Source organism: Vombatus ursinus, unplaced genomic scaffold, assembly GCF_900497805.2.
Source record: "Vombatus ursinus unplaced genomic scaffold, bare-nosed wombat genome assembly UNPS02014945.1, whole genome shotgun sequence".
NCBI classification, from domain to species: domain Eukaryota; kingdom Metazoa; phylum Chordata; class Mammalia; order Diprotodontia; family Vombatidae; genus Vombatus; species Vombatus ursinus.
The window spans coordinates 297479-316123 of NW_020954723.1; the positions used below are offsets into that span (position 1 = coordinate 297479).

General features: G+C 39.6%; 1 protein-coding gene across 2 annotated transcripts in view; it reads right to left on the bottom strand.

The window, feature by feature from the left end:
- The window catches only part of LOC114030122 (regulator of G-protein signaling 6), a 204130-nt gene that overhangs the window by 28820 nt on the left and 156665 nt on the right, over positions 1 to 18645 (bottom strand). The window contains exons 14-15 of one of the 2 annotated variants that reach the window (XM_027844838.1): positions 12298 to 12387; positions 7832 to 7885 (exon numbers count right to left, since the gene is read on the bottom strand). In XM_027844838.1, coding sequence (XP_027700639.1) covers positions 7832 to 7885; positions 12298 to 12387 — 144 coding nt within the window. Of the gene's footprint in view, positions 1 to 7831; positions 7886 to 12297; positions 12388 to 18645 lie in introns of those variants that run through there. The other variant, XM_027844840.1, reaches the window with a different exon arrangement.

The following is an 18645-nucleotide window of genomic DNA, read 5'->3' on the forward strand; positions in this document are numbered from 1 at the left end:
AGGTACTATTAACATCTGTCTTTCTCATTTTCCTCAACCATAATATGGAGATAATAAGTGACTTACCCAAGAGCACATAGCCTGAGACAGGCTTTGAAATCTGAGGCAGGATTTGAAAATGGGTCTTCTTCACTCCAGGCCCATTCGCTGTAGTCACCTAACTGCTTCAGGAAGCTCAGAGAGCTTCAAAGCCCAACTCCTCATTTTACAGGTGAGGATTTTAAGGCCCAGGAAGATTAAATTATTTTCTCAAGGTCACACAGGTAGGAAGAGGCAGAGCTGGGATTTGAACATATGGCCTCTGACTTTAAATCTAGCACTCTTTTCATGCTGTCTCACAATGAGGTGTTATTGGTTTTTTTTTTTTAACCTGACAGCCTTATATAAAATGTGATCTCTAGGGGACAGTGTTTTTGTTTTTCAGTTGTGTCCTACTCTTCATGACCCCATTTAGAGTTTGTTGGCAAGGATGCTGGAGTGGTTTGCCATTTCCTTCTCCAGTTCGTTTTACAGCTAACGAAACTGAGGCGAACAGGGTTAAGTGACTTGCCTAGGGACACATGGCTCGTAAGTGTCTGAGGCTAGATTTGAACTCAGGAAGATGAGTCTTCCTGATTCCAAGTCCAGTACTCTATCCACTGCACCACCTAGCTGTCCCCTAGGGGACAGTACTTTTAGGTACTGACAACCTTCCTTCCCATTGTCATCCATATCAGCCACAAATTCAGGAGGGCAGCAAACCCACACTTGGCATATTACTCAGAGACAAGCTTCAGGAAATGTTCTCCTCCTTCCAAACATGCATTTATAATAGGTGGTGCCCAATAATCTGAAAAGTTGGTGCTAATAAAATCCACAGTGACCAGCCAGATGTTTCCGGCTGTGGCTTCTTTCTCTTGCTAACTGCTCTGGGGGAGAATCCCTAAACTTCCTTTGACCTGAGGCTTGACTGCAGGACTTAGAAAACAGTCAAAACATCCACTTGAGCTGATGCCAAGTTGCTGAGCTGACTTAATGCAATAAAGTTTTTACTGTAACTGGCTTCACAGAATCTCACAATAATTGTCTGGTCTGAAACCCGAATTTTCCATGTTAATGTGAGCTGGGATTTCCACAAACTTTGCAGTTTCAACCTACCAAACCACAGCATACCCTCAGCTGAGTTTCATTCTGACTTTTAAGGTTCTGGGTGACTTAGAATGAAACTTCAGATAAGCATGTGCTTTTGGAAAGAAAGCTCACCCAATGTTATCTTGGCCAGGAGAATGATGGTCACATTTCACACCCTATCATTACATCCTTGAATTGCATTAACTCAAAGTTTTTTTTAAAGGCATCTTTAAACACTCAACAGAAATTCTCTCTCTTTTCAGGGCTTCCTGAGGATTTAGGGAGAATATTTTAATTACTAAAACATTCTTTTGTTAAGTCCTTCCTTGACAAAAAATAAATTTCAAGATTTTACTTTTAGAAGGGGGCAATTAGGATATTTAGGATTTAACCTTAGTCTTAAGCAGGCTCTAGATACTTGTACCAACTGACCACATAACTCAGAATTCTTTACTACTAATTGGACAGCAATAGAAACCTCTTTTTTAATCTATAAAATTATTATATATTTTATATATTAATATATTATATTATAAAATGATAAGAAAATTTTAATCTATAAAATGAGAAGACTGCAATAGGTGACTTCTAAGGCCACTTTCAAGTTCCATGACCTCAGGTCTGTGGGCTAGTACCTAACTACAAGGCTGAATTAGCTTTATTCTCTTGTTCTTCTTGGCTCTATGACAACATAGTCAGTCTATTTATACTTACAAATCCTTACCTTTTCTACATATGACATGGGAATTACATTGAGCTATCTCTTCAGTTCTAGTATTGCTATTTTCATTATTTGTCCATGCCTGTGATTTTATTTGTAGCAGGATTAATCAGACATTCCTCTTGATCCACTCCTTGTAAAAAAGGAAACTGGGCAAACTCCTGATCTACCTTGCCAGATCAACCTTGCTATGCAGTGGTACAGGGAATTCTAGGTGAAAAAATTCCCTCTAACCATTATTCTGCAGCCTGTAGTCTTAGAAAGTTGGTTGGAAGAAACGAGAAGTTAAGTGAGTTGTCCCAGGTGATATCATTGTATAATCCCAGTATATATCATTGAACTGAAGTTTTCCAGATTCAGAAGGCAGGCTCTCTACCCACTAACTCATGGGGCCTCTTCCGGTATTGACATTCGTAAGACTCTTCCATGAGTCTCAGATGAAATATTCATGCCACACTTCTCTTCTAACAGTTTCTCACATTTTGTGTACAGGGCATCCAGAAAGTTGCTAGAAAATCACAGATTGTATGGTCAGTTAGCTCCATGCTAATGAGACCGAAGTCTGGGATTCATTCCATTTCTGAGTGAGCACTTAGATTTCCTCTTTTCCGGGATCACAGACTATATCTCTGACCCTGCTTACCCATCTATTAAAAATGTATTGTGGGTTACAAGGAATCAACTCCAAGGAATCAACCCACTCAATGACACCATAATCCACAGAGTTTAGGATATGTTTAAAAAAAGGAGGGCATCTTTAGTAATTTCCTATTGTCTGGGGAAGAATAAACTCTTTTATCTTAGCATGGTGCCTGGCACATAGTAAGTAGGTGCTCAATAAATGTTTATTGGGTTGAATTGGCATCCAAGGCTCTCTACAATCCCATATCATTCTATCTTTTGAAAGTTTTATCTGTTATTCCAAATTCTAAAAGTTTAGAGGTTGGGAAAATATTTTGCTTTCAGAATGCCCTGAAATACCCATGCAAGTTTTCCTGAATGGGCATTTCGTATATTTGGCATGTGTCTGTTGCTTTTATATCCCAAATACTTTGTTACTTGAATGTGGGGAGCTCTTGAAATGGAACCAAAAAGACATGCAGTAAATGTTCTTCACATGACCCCCTTCATTCAATTCATTCAAAAAAAAAAACATTTATTAAAGGATTATCTTGGGCAAAGAGGGCAGCTAGGTGGCCCGGTGAATAGAGGATGGGGCTTGGAATCAGGAAGACTCATCTTCCTGAGTTCAAATCTGGCCTCAGAAACTTAGTAGCTGTGCAACCCTGGGCAAGTTACTTAACCCTGTTCGCCTTAGTTTCCTCATCTGTAAAATGATTTGGAGAAGGAAATGGCAAACCACTTCAGTATGTGAGCCAAGAAAATCTCAAATGGAGTCACAAAGAGTTGGACACGACTGAAACAACACAACACTGGGTAGAGAACTATCCTAGGTGCCGGGGCAGAAACAAAGGTTGGATTGTTCTCATGGGACTTGCAGTTTAATAGGAGAAATGACTCCAAAAGTAATTATAATATGTAAGATTACATGAAAAGTGCATCAAAGTGCCACTGAAGGGCTGGAAGAGAACATTACAGATACAAGGAATTAAGAAAAGCTTCATGAAGGAGGTAGCATTTGAACTGAACTTAAAAGGAGTAGAAATTCAATAGTTAAAGGATAAAGAAGACCCACTTCAGGTAAAGTGAATAGTATAAGCAAAGGCACAGAGACAAATGGTAGGGCATCCTTGGAGAGTTTGGCTAGATCATAGAGGGAATCATATGAGATAAGGCTGAAAAGGTAGAGTGGCATTGGCTTGTGGTAGGCACCAAATGTCAGGCAAGATCACGAACTTTAATCCCTAGGCAAGGGAGAGCCATTTGAGGTTTTTAAGCAAGGGTATGATATGTCCATATCTATGCATATAGAAGGTTTTTATGTGATGGCATGAAGAGTGGATTGGTTGGGAAAGAGGAGAAGTTGAAAGCCCTCTTAGGAAAAAGAGTTCAGGGAGGTGGTAACAAAGATCAGTACTAGTGTTGGAGCTCTTGGGACAGATGTGACAGATGTTGTAGAAGCATGACTGGCAGGACTTGTTAAGTGATTAGAAATGATAATAGCTTCTGAAACCTAAGAAAAGGTCTCAGGGATATTTGGGGTCTCTGGCTCGAGAAAGCAGGCCTCCTCTTTCATATCCTTATTTCCATCTTACACATGTTAGGTGCCTCTGTAAAGATTGGTTTTCTTTCAATTTGTACCTGAGAATCTAGGCTGTTTATTCATTCCATTTTGGACTTGTTTGCAAAATCCCTCAACATCATCAATAGAAAGCAAATCAGTTCTGGAGGGAGACATACTTCTCCTGCCTCACCCCAAGTGTTCCAGTTAAGGATGTGGGACTAAATCTTATAGACCTTAGCCTTTTTTTTTCCTGCTGACCTGAACTCTTAAAATGTTCAATTCAAATACCATTTTAGAGGTTTATGGTGACAACAACAACAACAACAACAATAATAATAATAATAGCAATAGTAATAATAGCTAGCATTTATATAGTGCTTTAAAGTTTCAAAAGTCCTTTGTATTTGATGAGGCAGTGTGTCAGCTCAAGTCTCACTTCTGACACATACCAGTTGTGTGGTCCTACACCAGTCCCTTTTCCTGTTAGTGTTCTGGCACCTCTCTGAGATTACAGGTTGTATAGAAGGTGTCTTGGTCTGCACTGGTAGAGGGAATTTTCTTACCCAAGAATTCCTTATACCAAATTCAATCACAGGTCCATTCATTCTCTATCTTCCTTAGAATTCAATATGTTATAGGATCTTAGATTTGTTGTTGTTGGTCCTTCATTTTCGAAGAGGTGATATACTGACTTGCACATGAATTGGATTTAAGTAAGGCAGAGTTGCACAAAGGCAGCAGCCTCACTCTTTCTTCCACAGTCATCGAAGTCCAGTGGCAACACAAAAGTTAGGATGGCTGGCAATGGCCCAGGTTGCAGTGGATGAATTTGGTATCTTCTATGTCTGACCAAGCTCTAAACACTCTGCAGTTCCTGCCTCAGCTGCCTTCATGGCCATTGGAACAAATTATTCTCATCTATCCATTCTCTGGGAGAGATGTCTTCACATGCTTGGGGTAGACATCCCCTTAACTCACCAACAGCCTGTTGACTACCCTCAACCTGGTTTAGCCCGTCTGCTGAGATGGTTTTAATAGGTTATGGCCACTGTGCATGCTACAGCTTCTTGGAACCACAGGTGAGAGTTGGGTGAAAGGTAGACACCAAAGATAGATGAGCAGCTCTGAAAATGGCTCAGCAAGCCCTCACATCTGACCACTCCCTGAAGGACCTCGCCGAAAACCCCAAATGCCCCAGAATCATAGATTTAGAGCTCTAAGGGACTACGGAGATAATTGAATCCAAAACCCACCTCTTCCCACTTTGCAGACGAGTAAACTAAGCCAAAGATATGTTAAGTGTCTTTCTCAGGATCACACAATCAATAACTATATATTCTGGGATTCAAACCCAGGTCCTCCTGACATTTTCCTCATAAGTTTGTGAGAAAGGTTTTATAGGAACTAAACTAAGGCTTAGAAAACTGACTTTTCAGGAACCGCTAGGTGGCACAGTGGATAGAGCACTGGCCCTGAAGTCAGGAGGACCTGAGTTCAAATCTGGCCTCAGACCAAACACTTGACACTTACTAGGTGTGTGACTCTGGGCAAGTCACTTAACCCCAATTGCCTAAAAAAACAAAACAAACAAAAAAAACTTTAAAAAAAAGAAAAACTGGTTTTCCCAGGTGCTGGGGCAGAAACAAAGGTAAGATATGACATGGTCCCTGTCTTCATGACCATTTCCTAAGATTATACGATTTATATAAGTTTTTTTTTTTTTAGTTGAGACACAATCCAGGTCTTCTGCCTCCAGAGATTCAGTGACAACAAGAGCTAGAGTTTATATATTGCCTTAAGATTCACAATACATATTACCTCCATCATCTCCTTTGGTCCTCTGAACAACTCTGTGAGGTAGGTGCTATTATCATCCTCATTTAACCGATGAGGAAATTGAGACTCACTGAGGTTAAGTGACTTGCCCAGGGTCACACAGCTAGTGCGTGCCCAAGGCAGGATTTGAACCCAAGTCTTCCTGTCTCTAAGTTCAGCTTTTTATTTGTATCACTTAGCTGATCTTTCTACTATTACCATGTAGGTGATTAAAAGGATTCCTTTACGTGGAGCAACAGGGAACGAGAAGGACTTTTTATCTACGTATCCTCTGCCTTATGAAAAAATGATAGAGATGGAAAGCAGGAAAAGAGGATCACATAGTAACTATTATCTATTTTTTTGTTTATTCTTCATTCCATGTCAAGCAGTGTGTTCAAGGTCATATTTTAATAATTTTTTTTAAGTGACCACATTAGGAGAGGCAAATGACTGGGTTGCATTCATCTCCAGCTTCTTAGAATTTAAATCAGAGGATCAAATAAGGGTCAGATCATTATTTCTTGCAATGGCTGGGCTTTATAACACCTTTTATTTTTCAGTTAGGTGGTGAAGTGGATAGAGTACTGGGTCTGAGTCAAAAAGATCTGAGTTCAAATCCAGCCTAAGGTACTTCCTAGCTGTGTGGTCCTGGGCAAGTCACTTTCTATTTCCTCAGCTGTAAGACGGAGATGATAACAGCATCTAACTCTCAGAACTGTTGTGAGGATCAAAGGAGATAATATCTGTAAAGTGATTAGTACAGTGCTTGGCATATAGTAAACACTTAATAAATTCTTGTTTCCTTGTTTCCTTCCTTTCTCAGGAAGAAGGAAAAGGACATCAGTGTTATCCCTCAAGAAAGAAAACATCATATTTAGGGTCACTGATCCCAAATTTTGGTCTTGGTCCCTTCTGATTAGATTTGAGCAGCAAAAATGTGGTACTTTTCTGTCCAGGTTCTTGCTTCTGGTTATTTACCAAGTGACCTAATAAGATGAGTACCTTCTGAATAGCAGACATAGTGCCAAGTGTTGGCAGGACATAGGAAAGAGGGAGAAGTCATGATACTTGATCGCTTTCACTAACCTGGAAGACCTACCCACTTCTGATTCTTTCCCACACTATTTACCATTTGAGCTTCTTGGGCTATGTTGAACTCCTCTATTTATATTATGGACGTGTGAGTGAAAGGTGACCAATCTAGAGAGTCAGGTGGACTTAGCTATACACTCTGTCTTGAGAGGATAACAATTGACCCTGACCAACAAGAAATAGGCAGATCATTCCTTACTTCCCATAATGGTCACCGCTATTTGCTGAGCCCTCATCTCCCAATCACTCTATGAAGAAGAGGAGGGATGTACTGTGGTTAAGAATTCATGCAAAAACATCACGGTGGATGCACGCTAGAGGACATTTCTTGAAATCATGCGCCATTACTGCTCTACAAACACATAGCAAAAGCAAGTGGCCACAGCGATGTCAACTCGGGACTGATCCCAGCTTTGCTGCCAGAGTTCACGGGGGGAATTTCAAGTTGTTGCTATTTTTCTTTTCTTTTCTTTTTTGTTGTGCATAGTTTGATTATTATTAATTTTGTAAATGAGCTATGACATTTGGCCAATAATTAACTTTTTTTTTTTTTAATGCACGGAAATGACCTTTCTGGGTTACTGCAGAAAAGACATGAGCTACTGAGCTCATAGAGGTATATGGGTACTTCCATTCCTCTAAAAGCAAGGACAGAAAAACCACACACCCAGGCCTGAAACTCAGTAGTTGTGCAGGCAGCTTTTATAAAAAAAATAATTTGCTCTTTTGCAAATCCATCCCTAGAAGAGAAGCTGCAAACAGGGTACAAGGATGTTGGAGGCGAGAAAAGCACCAAACTCCACCCCAGCCCAAATTAAAACTCAAAACAACACAAAAACAAACCAAAAAGAAAAATAAGCCAAAGAAAAGGTGGAAGGGAAAAAAAAAAACTCAGCTGAACTTACCACACTGCGAGTGAACTTTTCTAAGGAAGTTCTACGACCTTGCTCATTTTCTGGCTTTGGGGGAAAAAAAATTGGGAGAAAAATACAGGGAAAAAAATCTTCAGCTTAGATGCAGTTTTAAAAGGGCAGCAAAAGTCAAAGAAAGAAGCCAAAAGAAAAGCAAAACCAAAAAACAACAACAAAAATCCAGGGTTGAGGGGAAAGCAGTCAGTGCTGTTTGCAAGAGGAAACAGAAACTCTCTAAGGAAAATGTCACCAACTTCTTTGCCTAGAGGGGAGAAGGACTCAATATTTCATCTCTCCAGGTTTCATGACCTCCTTTAACTGCATAAATTAGAAGCTACCAACACTTCCCAGGTGAGTCCCAAGGCCTAGTCAGCTTGCTCTAGAACTCACTGTTTTCCCATTGGCCTTTGTTTATAAGATAAAGCAGGCTGCCATCTTGGATTCTCCTCCCCGCTCCCAATCATTTCAGGCCAAGCACCTCAAGTGGAAATTTTTTTTTTATCTGAGTGTAACATCAATCAGAAATGTGTCACAGAAAGAAGAAATCAGCCCAGTAGATTTTAGCAAGCAAATAAAGAAAGCCTTTATTTCCCTGTAGCAATATCCTCCCCAGATACTCGGAAATCTGGGTTTTTCTCTACTCTTAATGACTTCTATTGAAAGGCTTCTGTGTTAATCTACCATACTACTACTGTGGCATGGCAGGAAGCACCAGTCTGATCTTATCCATGCCCTTTTATTAACAAAAGGATAGACTGCACCTTAAAGGGCCATCTTCAGCATTGTAATTAGAATAGGCCAATGCAGACTTTTCCCGCAGGGCCCTGATAGTACTTGTAGTCTTCCTGCATTTTTTTTTTTAAATGGGGCTTAGCACCTAGTTAGCAAAAATGATTAGTTAAAATTGGAAACTACCAGATGCTTCGCTGTGAAGCAGGTCCCAGGTGATCTCTCTTCTAGCCCACCACTTCTCCTTTTCCCTTCTGTAGCTTTCTCCCCCAAGTGGTACCCCAAGCATCACTTGAGGGAGAATCTGATACTGCTTGCTCTGGGTATCACAGATAGTGATTCATAACTGGGGGGAAAAATCTGCCAGCTCTGGGAACTGGGCCCTTTCATCCATGTGAGGAAAAGCTGGTGAAGCTTCCCCGTGGTCCTATGGAAAATTCTGTTATGCCTAAACGCTTCCACTGACAAATGTCCATCCAGTGTTCTGGAAACTGGCAAAGCATCACATGGGGCTCACTCAACGTTGCTTAAGCAGCAAACCTGGGATGATGAGGTTGGGGGCAGGGAGTATAGGAAAGAAATCAGGAACAAAGACCAGGAAATCTCCATGCTCTGTGGGCTGGTTGGGTGTGCATGCTACCAGTCTGGAGGTACAGGTGTGTGCCTGTTCATTGAGCCCCTCTCCAGCATTTTCTGCCAGTATGATTCAGAAGAGTGTGGTCACAACCCACACAACTGCTAGTCTGCCCTCAAGCTCAGTTCCTGGGGCCCGTGTTTGAGGTAGCCTTACAAAGTAGAGGAAGGAAATTCTGAAAAAAGAAAAGAAAAGAAAAGAAAGAAAAATGCTACCAAACAAAGAAAAAAAATTAAGGCAATGAAGAAGCCAGGTGTCTGTGGCTTTGCAGGATATAGTGAAAGCCTGGGGAGTGGGCCAAAGACACTCATCTGCCTGCATTGCAGATAACACATACTGGCATACCCGGCCCCAGCATGACAGCAAAGTCACTCAGCAGGAGGAAAAGCAGATACACAAGGAAAACAAAGAAACAATGACAAAAAGACCATGGTTAAACGTTCTTCCAGTATGTAGATAATAAAAACTGTATGCCTGACCCTGGATAACATAACAAGTCTCCTCTTCATTGGGATGACATAATTCAACTTCAGGCTAGTGGTTAAAAGGGGGTGGGGAGGATACACATTTGGCTCAGAAGAGACCATTCCTAGTTCCTACTGCTTGATTACTGCCCTGATCAACTTCTAGCCCCTGGTCACTAAGTTGCTTAATCACAGAAAGGTTTGTTAAATACCCAACTCTAGATTTCCCTCGAGGAGGAGGAAAGGACCTTGATTTGGAACAAAGTTCGTTCTCCTGGTTAAGACTTTTTGTTTCCCTGGGAAAGTCATGTCACCGTTATTTCATAAGTACTAGGAAGCACACTAAGATTGATTTGAATCCCTGATCATCTATTAATGCAGCCCAAGGTTGCATTACCTTTTGGGGCTGCTATGTTACACTGTTGACTCATGTTGAGTTTGCAATCTACTAAGATCCCAGGATCTTTTTCAGAGAAACTGGCTCATCCTTCAAGGAACTTGTGGAGGTTTTGTTTTTTTTTTTAATGTCAAAGGATCAGAAAGACATCCCTACAAATGCAGTGAAGGGACTTTTCATAGCAGTAACAATTAAGGAGGAAGACTTATGAATGCTCTCCCTTTCTGGAATAAGTGACCCTAGTAAGGATGTGTGTGTGGGATTTCCACCTCCATCCTCTTTCGGGTTCACCTGCTCCCTCCCTCATCTGCAGGCCCCCATGACATGACTGCTCTTGTCACAGAGAATGTGCATTTTCTACATTTGGCACATATGCAGTGGGTAAATCAGATCTACCACTGGAAATCCATTGGAAGGCTAGAAGCCGAGAAAAGTAGGACTAATCTGGTCTTGCATAGTGCTTAATGCCATTATCTTTGAATACAACCATGACACTGAAAGGTTTTTTTTTTTTTTTGAAAGAGTTATGCACTGAAGGAGAGCCTAGTGAAATGTGATCATTACACTGTTATTGGTAATTCATAGAGAGGCCCAGAAGTTTATTCCTTAGCCAAATAAATACTCTCTAATGAATTCATACGTTTAACCTGAGCATCTGGGAGCAACTTAGACTTTCTTTTTTTACTGCTTCTCATGCCTTTTGTGAACAAACTTTTCCCCTTCCCACCCATATCTCTACTACGGCCTGAAGGAGCATTTTATCTTTCCCCTTCTTAGCTTCCAAATAGGCTCAGATTAGTTTACTCTACACTTACACAACTCTGGACTTCCTGGGACACCGAGAAATGGTGATTAGTTAGGGGATCCCAAGGCCACAAGGAACTCACTTTGACCTTCCCTGGGGAGAACTGAATTAATTTATTAAATTAATTAAATTAATTAATTAATTAAAAGTCTCTCTTTACAATAACACTAAAAGAAAGGGTGTTGAAGGCATTTACAGGAAGCGCTGTTTCCCTGTCTCCTTCTCTCTGCTCTCCCTTTTCCAATCAGAACCTCTTTTAGGCTAGCAGGGTCCCTTGCAGCAAGGATACTGCCATATGTACTGAGGAGGAGAAGGAAGGAGGAAAAACATGATCAAAGACCATGGAATTATATGATACCAAACAGTATACAGAGACAGTATAATAGAAACCCCACAAAGCAGCATCCAGTGTCTCATGCACATACAAAGTGGGCTACACAGTTGAGGGAGACACCAGCAAAGAACATGTTGATGGAAAACCAAGAGCTTCAGGAAAAAGGATCAAGAAGAGAGAGATGGGAAGAGAAAAGGTGGGGAGAAAACATTTGTTCTAAAGGGGTATGGAAGTAGACTTTGTTATAATTGGGCATCACGCTCAGTCATCTGGAGGACATGAGACTATTCTGGAAAGTGTAGAAAGCATTTAAACACAGTCTGATGAAATGCAAAGTCAGCTCTCCTGCTCCCCCTCTTCCACCCCATCCACCCTTGCCCAGAGGACCATCTAGATTTCACTGGAGTTTATCTTTGTTCCAGCCACTCTTCCCTCACCTGCATTTTTCAGGATTCCTGGCCCCCCAGAGGACTGCAGAAAACCATGACTTAGTTTCAAAGAAGGAAGAAAGAAGCCAGGCAACTAGATTCTATGCAAGGCTTAAAGGTTCTTCTGGGTTAAATAAAAACGCTTCAGGTTGGGTGGGGTGAGGAAAAGGGTCAGAGGGGATGTTGTCACTCCAAGGATGACTTACGTCATGGAGCCAGCAGAATTTTCTAGGCAAAGAAAGTTGCCAGTCCAATTTCTTTACCATCAAACGGCCTCATTCACCTCTCTGTGAGAGTCAACAAGAGGTCAACCTCTGTAGCAACCTACTTGTCTCATCCCCTGAATGGGATGCTGGACTTTTATGACCAACACTGATTGCAACCTTTCATCTGGCCCCCTTTTCCCTCTGTGGGTAGCACATGCAGAATACGGGAATAGGGACACAGTGGGAAGGATTTCATATCTTGGACCTTTGTGGTTAGGAAACAATCATTCTCATTCTTTCAACCAGAAAAAAATAAAAAAGTAGCCGATAGGAGAGGGTGAGAAGGAAGAAAAACAAACAGAAAGCTCACGAAATAATAGTCTCATTTTCACACTCGCAGCAAGCAGCAGGCAAGAATCAATAGGTGCTAAGAGAGGCAAGCCTATCTATCCCCCCCAAATACCTTCTTCTTTGCCTGTAGTAAGTCCTGGTAAGCATTAGACCGAAGGAACCGGGTGTAGCTGTCACTCTTCATCAGCTTATAAATGTGCTCCTAGAAGATGAGAAGAGGACAAGGAAGACATCAGAAAGCATTGTCATCTAACACCAATCAGAAATTACCAAACTTATTCAACTAATTAAAAGATTCAAGGGAGCAGGGGGAGATATGCTCAACTATACCAGCAGATGAGTTCATCACATGATTTTTCAGCCAGAAAAATAAATTTTCCTTCATAGAATGAAAGATCCTACTGGTCAGAGAAGTAGGAACTAATAAATGGTCCTTTTTTTAAAAATTTCAATTTTATTTCATCTTCAGTCCTAAATTCTTCCTCTCACTTTTACCTCCCCTCCCACATTGAGAAAATGAGTAAAATGAAGCCCCTTAAAAATATGTATAGTCAAGCAAATTCCCACATTGGCCATGTCCTAAAAGAAAAGCAAAAAACAAATTACCCTCTGAATCTATCACCTCTCCATTTAAAGGTGGGTAGCAGGCTTCATCAGGGGCAGCTAGATGGTGTGGTGGGTACAGTGCCAGGCCTAAAGTCAGGAAGACTCATCTTCTTGAGTTCAAATGTGGCCTCAGACACTTACTAGCTGTGTGACCCTAGGCAAGTCACTTAAACCTATTTGTCTCAGTTTCCTCATCTGTAAAACGAGCTGGAGAAGGAAATGGCAAACCACTCCAGTATCTTTGCCAAGAAAATAAGGTCACAAAGAGTTGGACAAACAACTGACCAACAAGCATGTCTTATCATGAATCCTCTGGAATTGTGGTTGGTCATTGTGTTGAACAGTCTTTTAAAGTTGTTTGTTTTTACAATATTGTTGTTATTATGTAATTTTTTCTCCTGATTCTGTTCACTTCACTTTGCATCCGTGTCTACAAATCTTCCCAGGTTTTCCTGAAATCATCCCCTTCATCTTTCCTTACAGCACAATAGTATTCCATCACATTCACATACCAGAATTTGTTCAGTCATTCCACAATTGATGGGTACACTCTCAGTTTCTAATTTGTTGCTATCACAAAAAAGTGTTACTATATATATTTTTGTACACATGAGTCCTTTTCCTCTTTCTTTGATTCTTTGCGATATAGACTTAGTAGCAATATCACAGAGTTAAAGAGTATGCATGCATAGTTTGATAACTTTTTGGGAATATCTCCAAATTGCTTTCCACAATGACTGGACCAAATTCATAGCTCTACCAATAGTATATTAATATACCTGTTTTCCCATAGCCCCTCTAGCATTTGTCTCTTTCCTCTTTGTCATCTTTGTCAATTTGATGGGTATGAAGTGGTACTTCAGAGTTGTTTTAATGTGTGTTGTTCATTTGTTCAGTTGCATCCTACTCTTCTGACCTCATAGATGACAGCATGATAGGCCCTTTTTCCTCCAATATCTTCTGAAGTCTGTCCAAGCTCATACTTCTTGCTTCCATGATACTACCTATTCATCTCAGCCTCTGCTGTCCCCTTCTCCTTTTGCCTTCTATCTTTCCCAACATCAGGTTCTTTTCCAGTGAGTCCTGTCTTCTCATTATGTAGCCAAAGTATTTAAACTTTAGCTTCAGTATTTGACCTTTGAGTGAAAAATCTGAGTTAATTTCTTTAAGTATTGATGGATTTGATCTCTTTGCTGCCCAAGGGACACTTAGAAATCTTCTCCAGCACTACATTTTGAAAGCATCGATTCTGCAATGCTCAACTTTCCTTAGGGTCCAACTCTCAGATATATTACTACTGGGAAAAAAAAAAACTATAGCTTTGAGTATAAAGACCTTTGTTGGCAAAGAGGAGTCTCTGCTTTTTAGTATGCTGTCCAGATTTGCCACAGCTTTCCTTCCAAGGAGGAAGTATCTTTTGATTTCATAGCTACAGGCAGCATCTTCAGTGACCTTTGAGCCCAAGAACATAAACTACGACACTGATCCCATTTCTTCTTCCTCTATTTGCAAAGAAATGATGGGTCTAGTTGTCATGATCTTAGATTTTTTTTAATGTTAAACTTCAAGCCAGCTTTTACACTCTCCTTTTTCACCTTCATCAAGAGGCTTTTAATTCTTCCTCACTTTCTGCCATCAGGGTGGTATTGTCCACATATGTGAGATTGTTGATATTCCTCCTGGCAACCTTAATTCTGGCTTTTGATTTGTCCTGCCCGGCATTTATTTTGATGTATTCTGCATGTAAGTTAAATAAATAATGTGACAACATACAACTTTGTTGCACTTTCCCAGTCTTAAACCAATCAGTCGTTCCATGTTTGGTTCTAACTCTTGCTTCTTAACCTGCATACAATTTCCTCAGGAAACAAGTAAGATGATCTGATACTCCCATCATTTTGAAGACTTACCACATTTTGTTGTGATCCATGCAGTTAAAGGCTTTAGTGTGGTCAATGAAGCAAAAGTAGATGTTTTTCTGGAACTCCCTTGCTTTCTTCATCATCCAGTGAATATTGGCAATTTGGTTTCTACTTCCTCTGTCTCTTGGAAAACCACCCTGCTCTCCTGGTAATTCTTGGTTTACAAATTATTGAAGTCTAGCTTGTAAAATCTTAAGCATAATCTTGCTGGTGTGTGAAGTGAGTGCAATTGTTTGGTTGAACATTCTTTGGCACTGACCTTCTTTAGGATTGGGCCATAAACTGAACTTTTCTAATCCAGTGGCCACTGTTGAGTTTTTCGAATTTGCTGGCATATGGAGTGCAGCACTTCAACAGTATCATCTTTTAGGAATTTAAATAGCTCAGCTGGAATTCCAAAACCTCTATTAGCCTTATTGTTAGCAATGCTTCCTAAGGCCCACTTGACTTCATTCTCAAAGATGTCTGGCTCCAGATCAGTAACCACACCATCATGGTTATTGGTGATGTTAAGATCTTTCTTATATAATTCTTCTGTATGTTCTTGCCACCTCTTCTTAATCTCTTCTATGTCTGGTAAGTCCCTATCATTTTTGTCTTGGCACATTTTTGCAGGAAATTGTTCCCTTGATATCTCTAATTTTCTTTTCTTTTTAATAGTATTTTCCCCCAGTTATATGTCAAGAAAATTTTTAGCATTCCTTTTTACAATATTTTGAGTTACAAATTTTTCTCCCTCCCTCCCCTCCCCTCTTCCAAAAATGGTAGGCAGTTTGATATAGTTTATACATGTGCTATCATGTAAAAATATTTCCATATTAGTCACAGTTGTAAAGAAGAAACAGATCAAAAGGAAAAAAAATACCAAAAGAATAATATGAAAAAAATATACTTTGATCTGCATTCAGAGTTGATCGGTTCTTCTTCTGGATATGGATTTCATTTTCCTTCATGGGTCCTTTGTACTTGCCTTGAATCATTGCATTGCTGAGAAGAGCTGGGTCATTCATAGTTGACATCACACAATGTTGCTGATGCTGTTTACAATGTTTTCCTGGTTCTGCCCATTTCACTTTGCATCAGTTCGTACATGTCTTTCCAGGATTTTCTGAAATCTACCTGTTCATCATTTCTTATTGCACAATAGTATCCCATTCCATTCATATGCCACAGCTTATTCAGCCATTCCCCAATTGATGGGTATCCTTTCAATTTCCAATATTTTGCCACCATGATAAAAGCTGCTGTAGTATTTTTGCACATATAGGTTCTTTCCCCTTTTTCATGATCTCTTTGTTATTTTAGTGGTATTGCTGGATCAAAGGGTATGCACAGTTTGGTTGGCCTTTGGGCACAGCTCCAAATTGCTCTCCAGAATGGTTGGATCAGTTTACAACTCCACCAACAGTGTATCAGTTTCCCAATTTTCCCACATCTTCTCCAACACTGATCATTTTCCTTTTTTGTCATAATAGCCAATCTTATGGGTTTAAGATGGTATCTCAGAGTTGTTTTAATTTTCATTTCTCTAATCAAAAATGATTTAGAACATTCTTCATATGCCTATAGATAGCTTTGATTTCTTCATCTGAAAACTGCTTGTTTATATCCTTTGTCCATTTATCAATTGGAAAATGGCAAGTATTCTTATAAATTTGACTCAGTTCTCTATACATTTGAGAAATGAGACTTTTATCAGAGACACTTGCTATAAAGATTGTTTTTCAGCTTTCTGCTTTCCTTCTAATCTTGGTTGCATTGGTTTTGTTTGTATAAAAACCTTTTAATTTAATATAATCAAAATTATCTATTTATATTTTGTAATGCTCTCTTATCTCTAATTTTCTTGTAGAGATCTCTTGTTTTCCCCATCCCATTGTTTTCTGCTATTTTTTTACATTGCTCGTTTAAGAAAACCTTCTTATCTCTCCTTGCTATTCTCTGGAACTCTGCATTCAATTGGGTATATATTTCCCTTTATCCTTTCCCTTTCCTTTTTTTCCTCAGCTATTTGTAAAGCCTCATCAGACAAACATTTTGCTTTCTTGCTCTTCTCTTTCTTTGTAACGTTTTTTGCTGCTGCCTCTAGTACAATATTGCAAACCTCTGTCCATAGTTCTTCAGGCATTCTACCTACCAGATCTAATCCCCTAAATTTATTTATCACCTCCACTTCATATTAATCAGGGATGCTCTTTAGGTCACACTTACACAGTCTGATGCTTTCCCCTACTTTCTTGAATTTAAGTATGAATTTTGCAATAAGAAGCTCATGATCTGAGCCACAGTCAGCTCCAGGACTTGTTTTAACTGACTGTATAAAGCTTTTCCACCTTTGGCTGCAAAGTGTGTAATCAATCTGATTTCTATATTGACCATCTCGTAATATCCACGTATAGAGTTGCCTTTCGGGTTGTTGAAAATGAATGTTTGCTGCGACCAACGAGTTATCTTGATAAAACTCTATTATTCTCTGCCCTGCTTCATTTTGCTTTCCAAGGCCAAATTTTCCTATTTTTCCAATTATCTTTTAATTTCCTCCTTTAGCATTCCAATCCCCTATGATGAATGTGACACCATTTTTGGTGTTATTTCTAGAAGATGTTATGAGTCTTCATAGAACCGAGTAACTTTGGCCTCTTCTCCATCAGTGGTTGGAACATAGACTATTTAGTGTGATGCTGAATGATTTGCCTTGGATTCAAACAGATGTCATTCTGTCATTTTTAAGATTATCCTCCAGTACTGTTTTTCTCACCCTTTTATTGATTATGAGGGCCACTCCATTTCTTCTAAGGGGTACTTGCCCACAGTAGTATATGTAGTGATCACCTGAATTAAATTCACCCATTCCCATCCATTGGAGTTCACTGACACCCAATATGTTGATGTTTAATCTTTCCATCTCCTTTTTGATCATATCCAGCTTTGGTTCATGGATCTTACTCCAGGTTCTTATGCAATATTGATCTTCCCAGAATTGGACTCTCCTTTCATCACCAGACACATCCGAGATTGAACTTTCTGTCAGCTTTGGCCCACTCATTTCGTTCTTTCTAGAGTTACTTGTAGTTGTCTTACATTCTTCCCCAGTAGTGCATTGGATACCTCCAATCTGAGCAGCTCATTTTCCAGTGTCCGTATCTTTTATCAATTGGCAGTGATACTGGAGTGGTTGGCCATTTCCTTCTCCAGTGGATCACCTTTTGTCAGAACTCTCCACTATAACCTGTCTATCTTGGGTAACTATGCATAGCATAGCTCATAGTTTCACTAAGCTACAAAAGCACCTCCACCACAGCAAGAGTTATCCAGGAAGAAGGTTTTAATATTTATTTCTCTATTAGCGATTTAGAGTATTTTTATATGACTATTAACAAGTTGGATTTCTTCCTCTGAAAAATGTCTGTTAATATCATTTGATCATTTCTTATAAATGTTTCTCATGGAGTTTGGTATTCACTTGTGATTATAATCATCACCCTCATCATTGTCATATGACTATACGGAGGCATACATCTCCATATAAATATTGTATTTTTCTGCCATCAGTAAAGCAGAATGCATTAAGTATAGAATCATAGATCACAGATTTAGAGCTAGAAGGTATCTTAGAGCCTATCAAATTCAATCCCATCATTTTGTAAATGTACCTATAGAAACTGAGGCAGACAGAGATTAAGTGACTTATCCAGGGTCAAACAGTTAGTAAATGTTTGAGGCAGAATTTGAACCCAGGTCTTTCTGACTCCAAGTCCTGTGTCCTATCTACTATGTCACGCTCAAAAGACTAAAAACAGTTGTGTGGGTATATTTGGGGGTAGGATAATGATAGTTATGTGTAAAAAAAGAAAGAAAAAAGCATCAAAGAAACATTAAATACAACTATCTATCTATCTATCTATCTATCTATCTATCTATCTATCTATCTA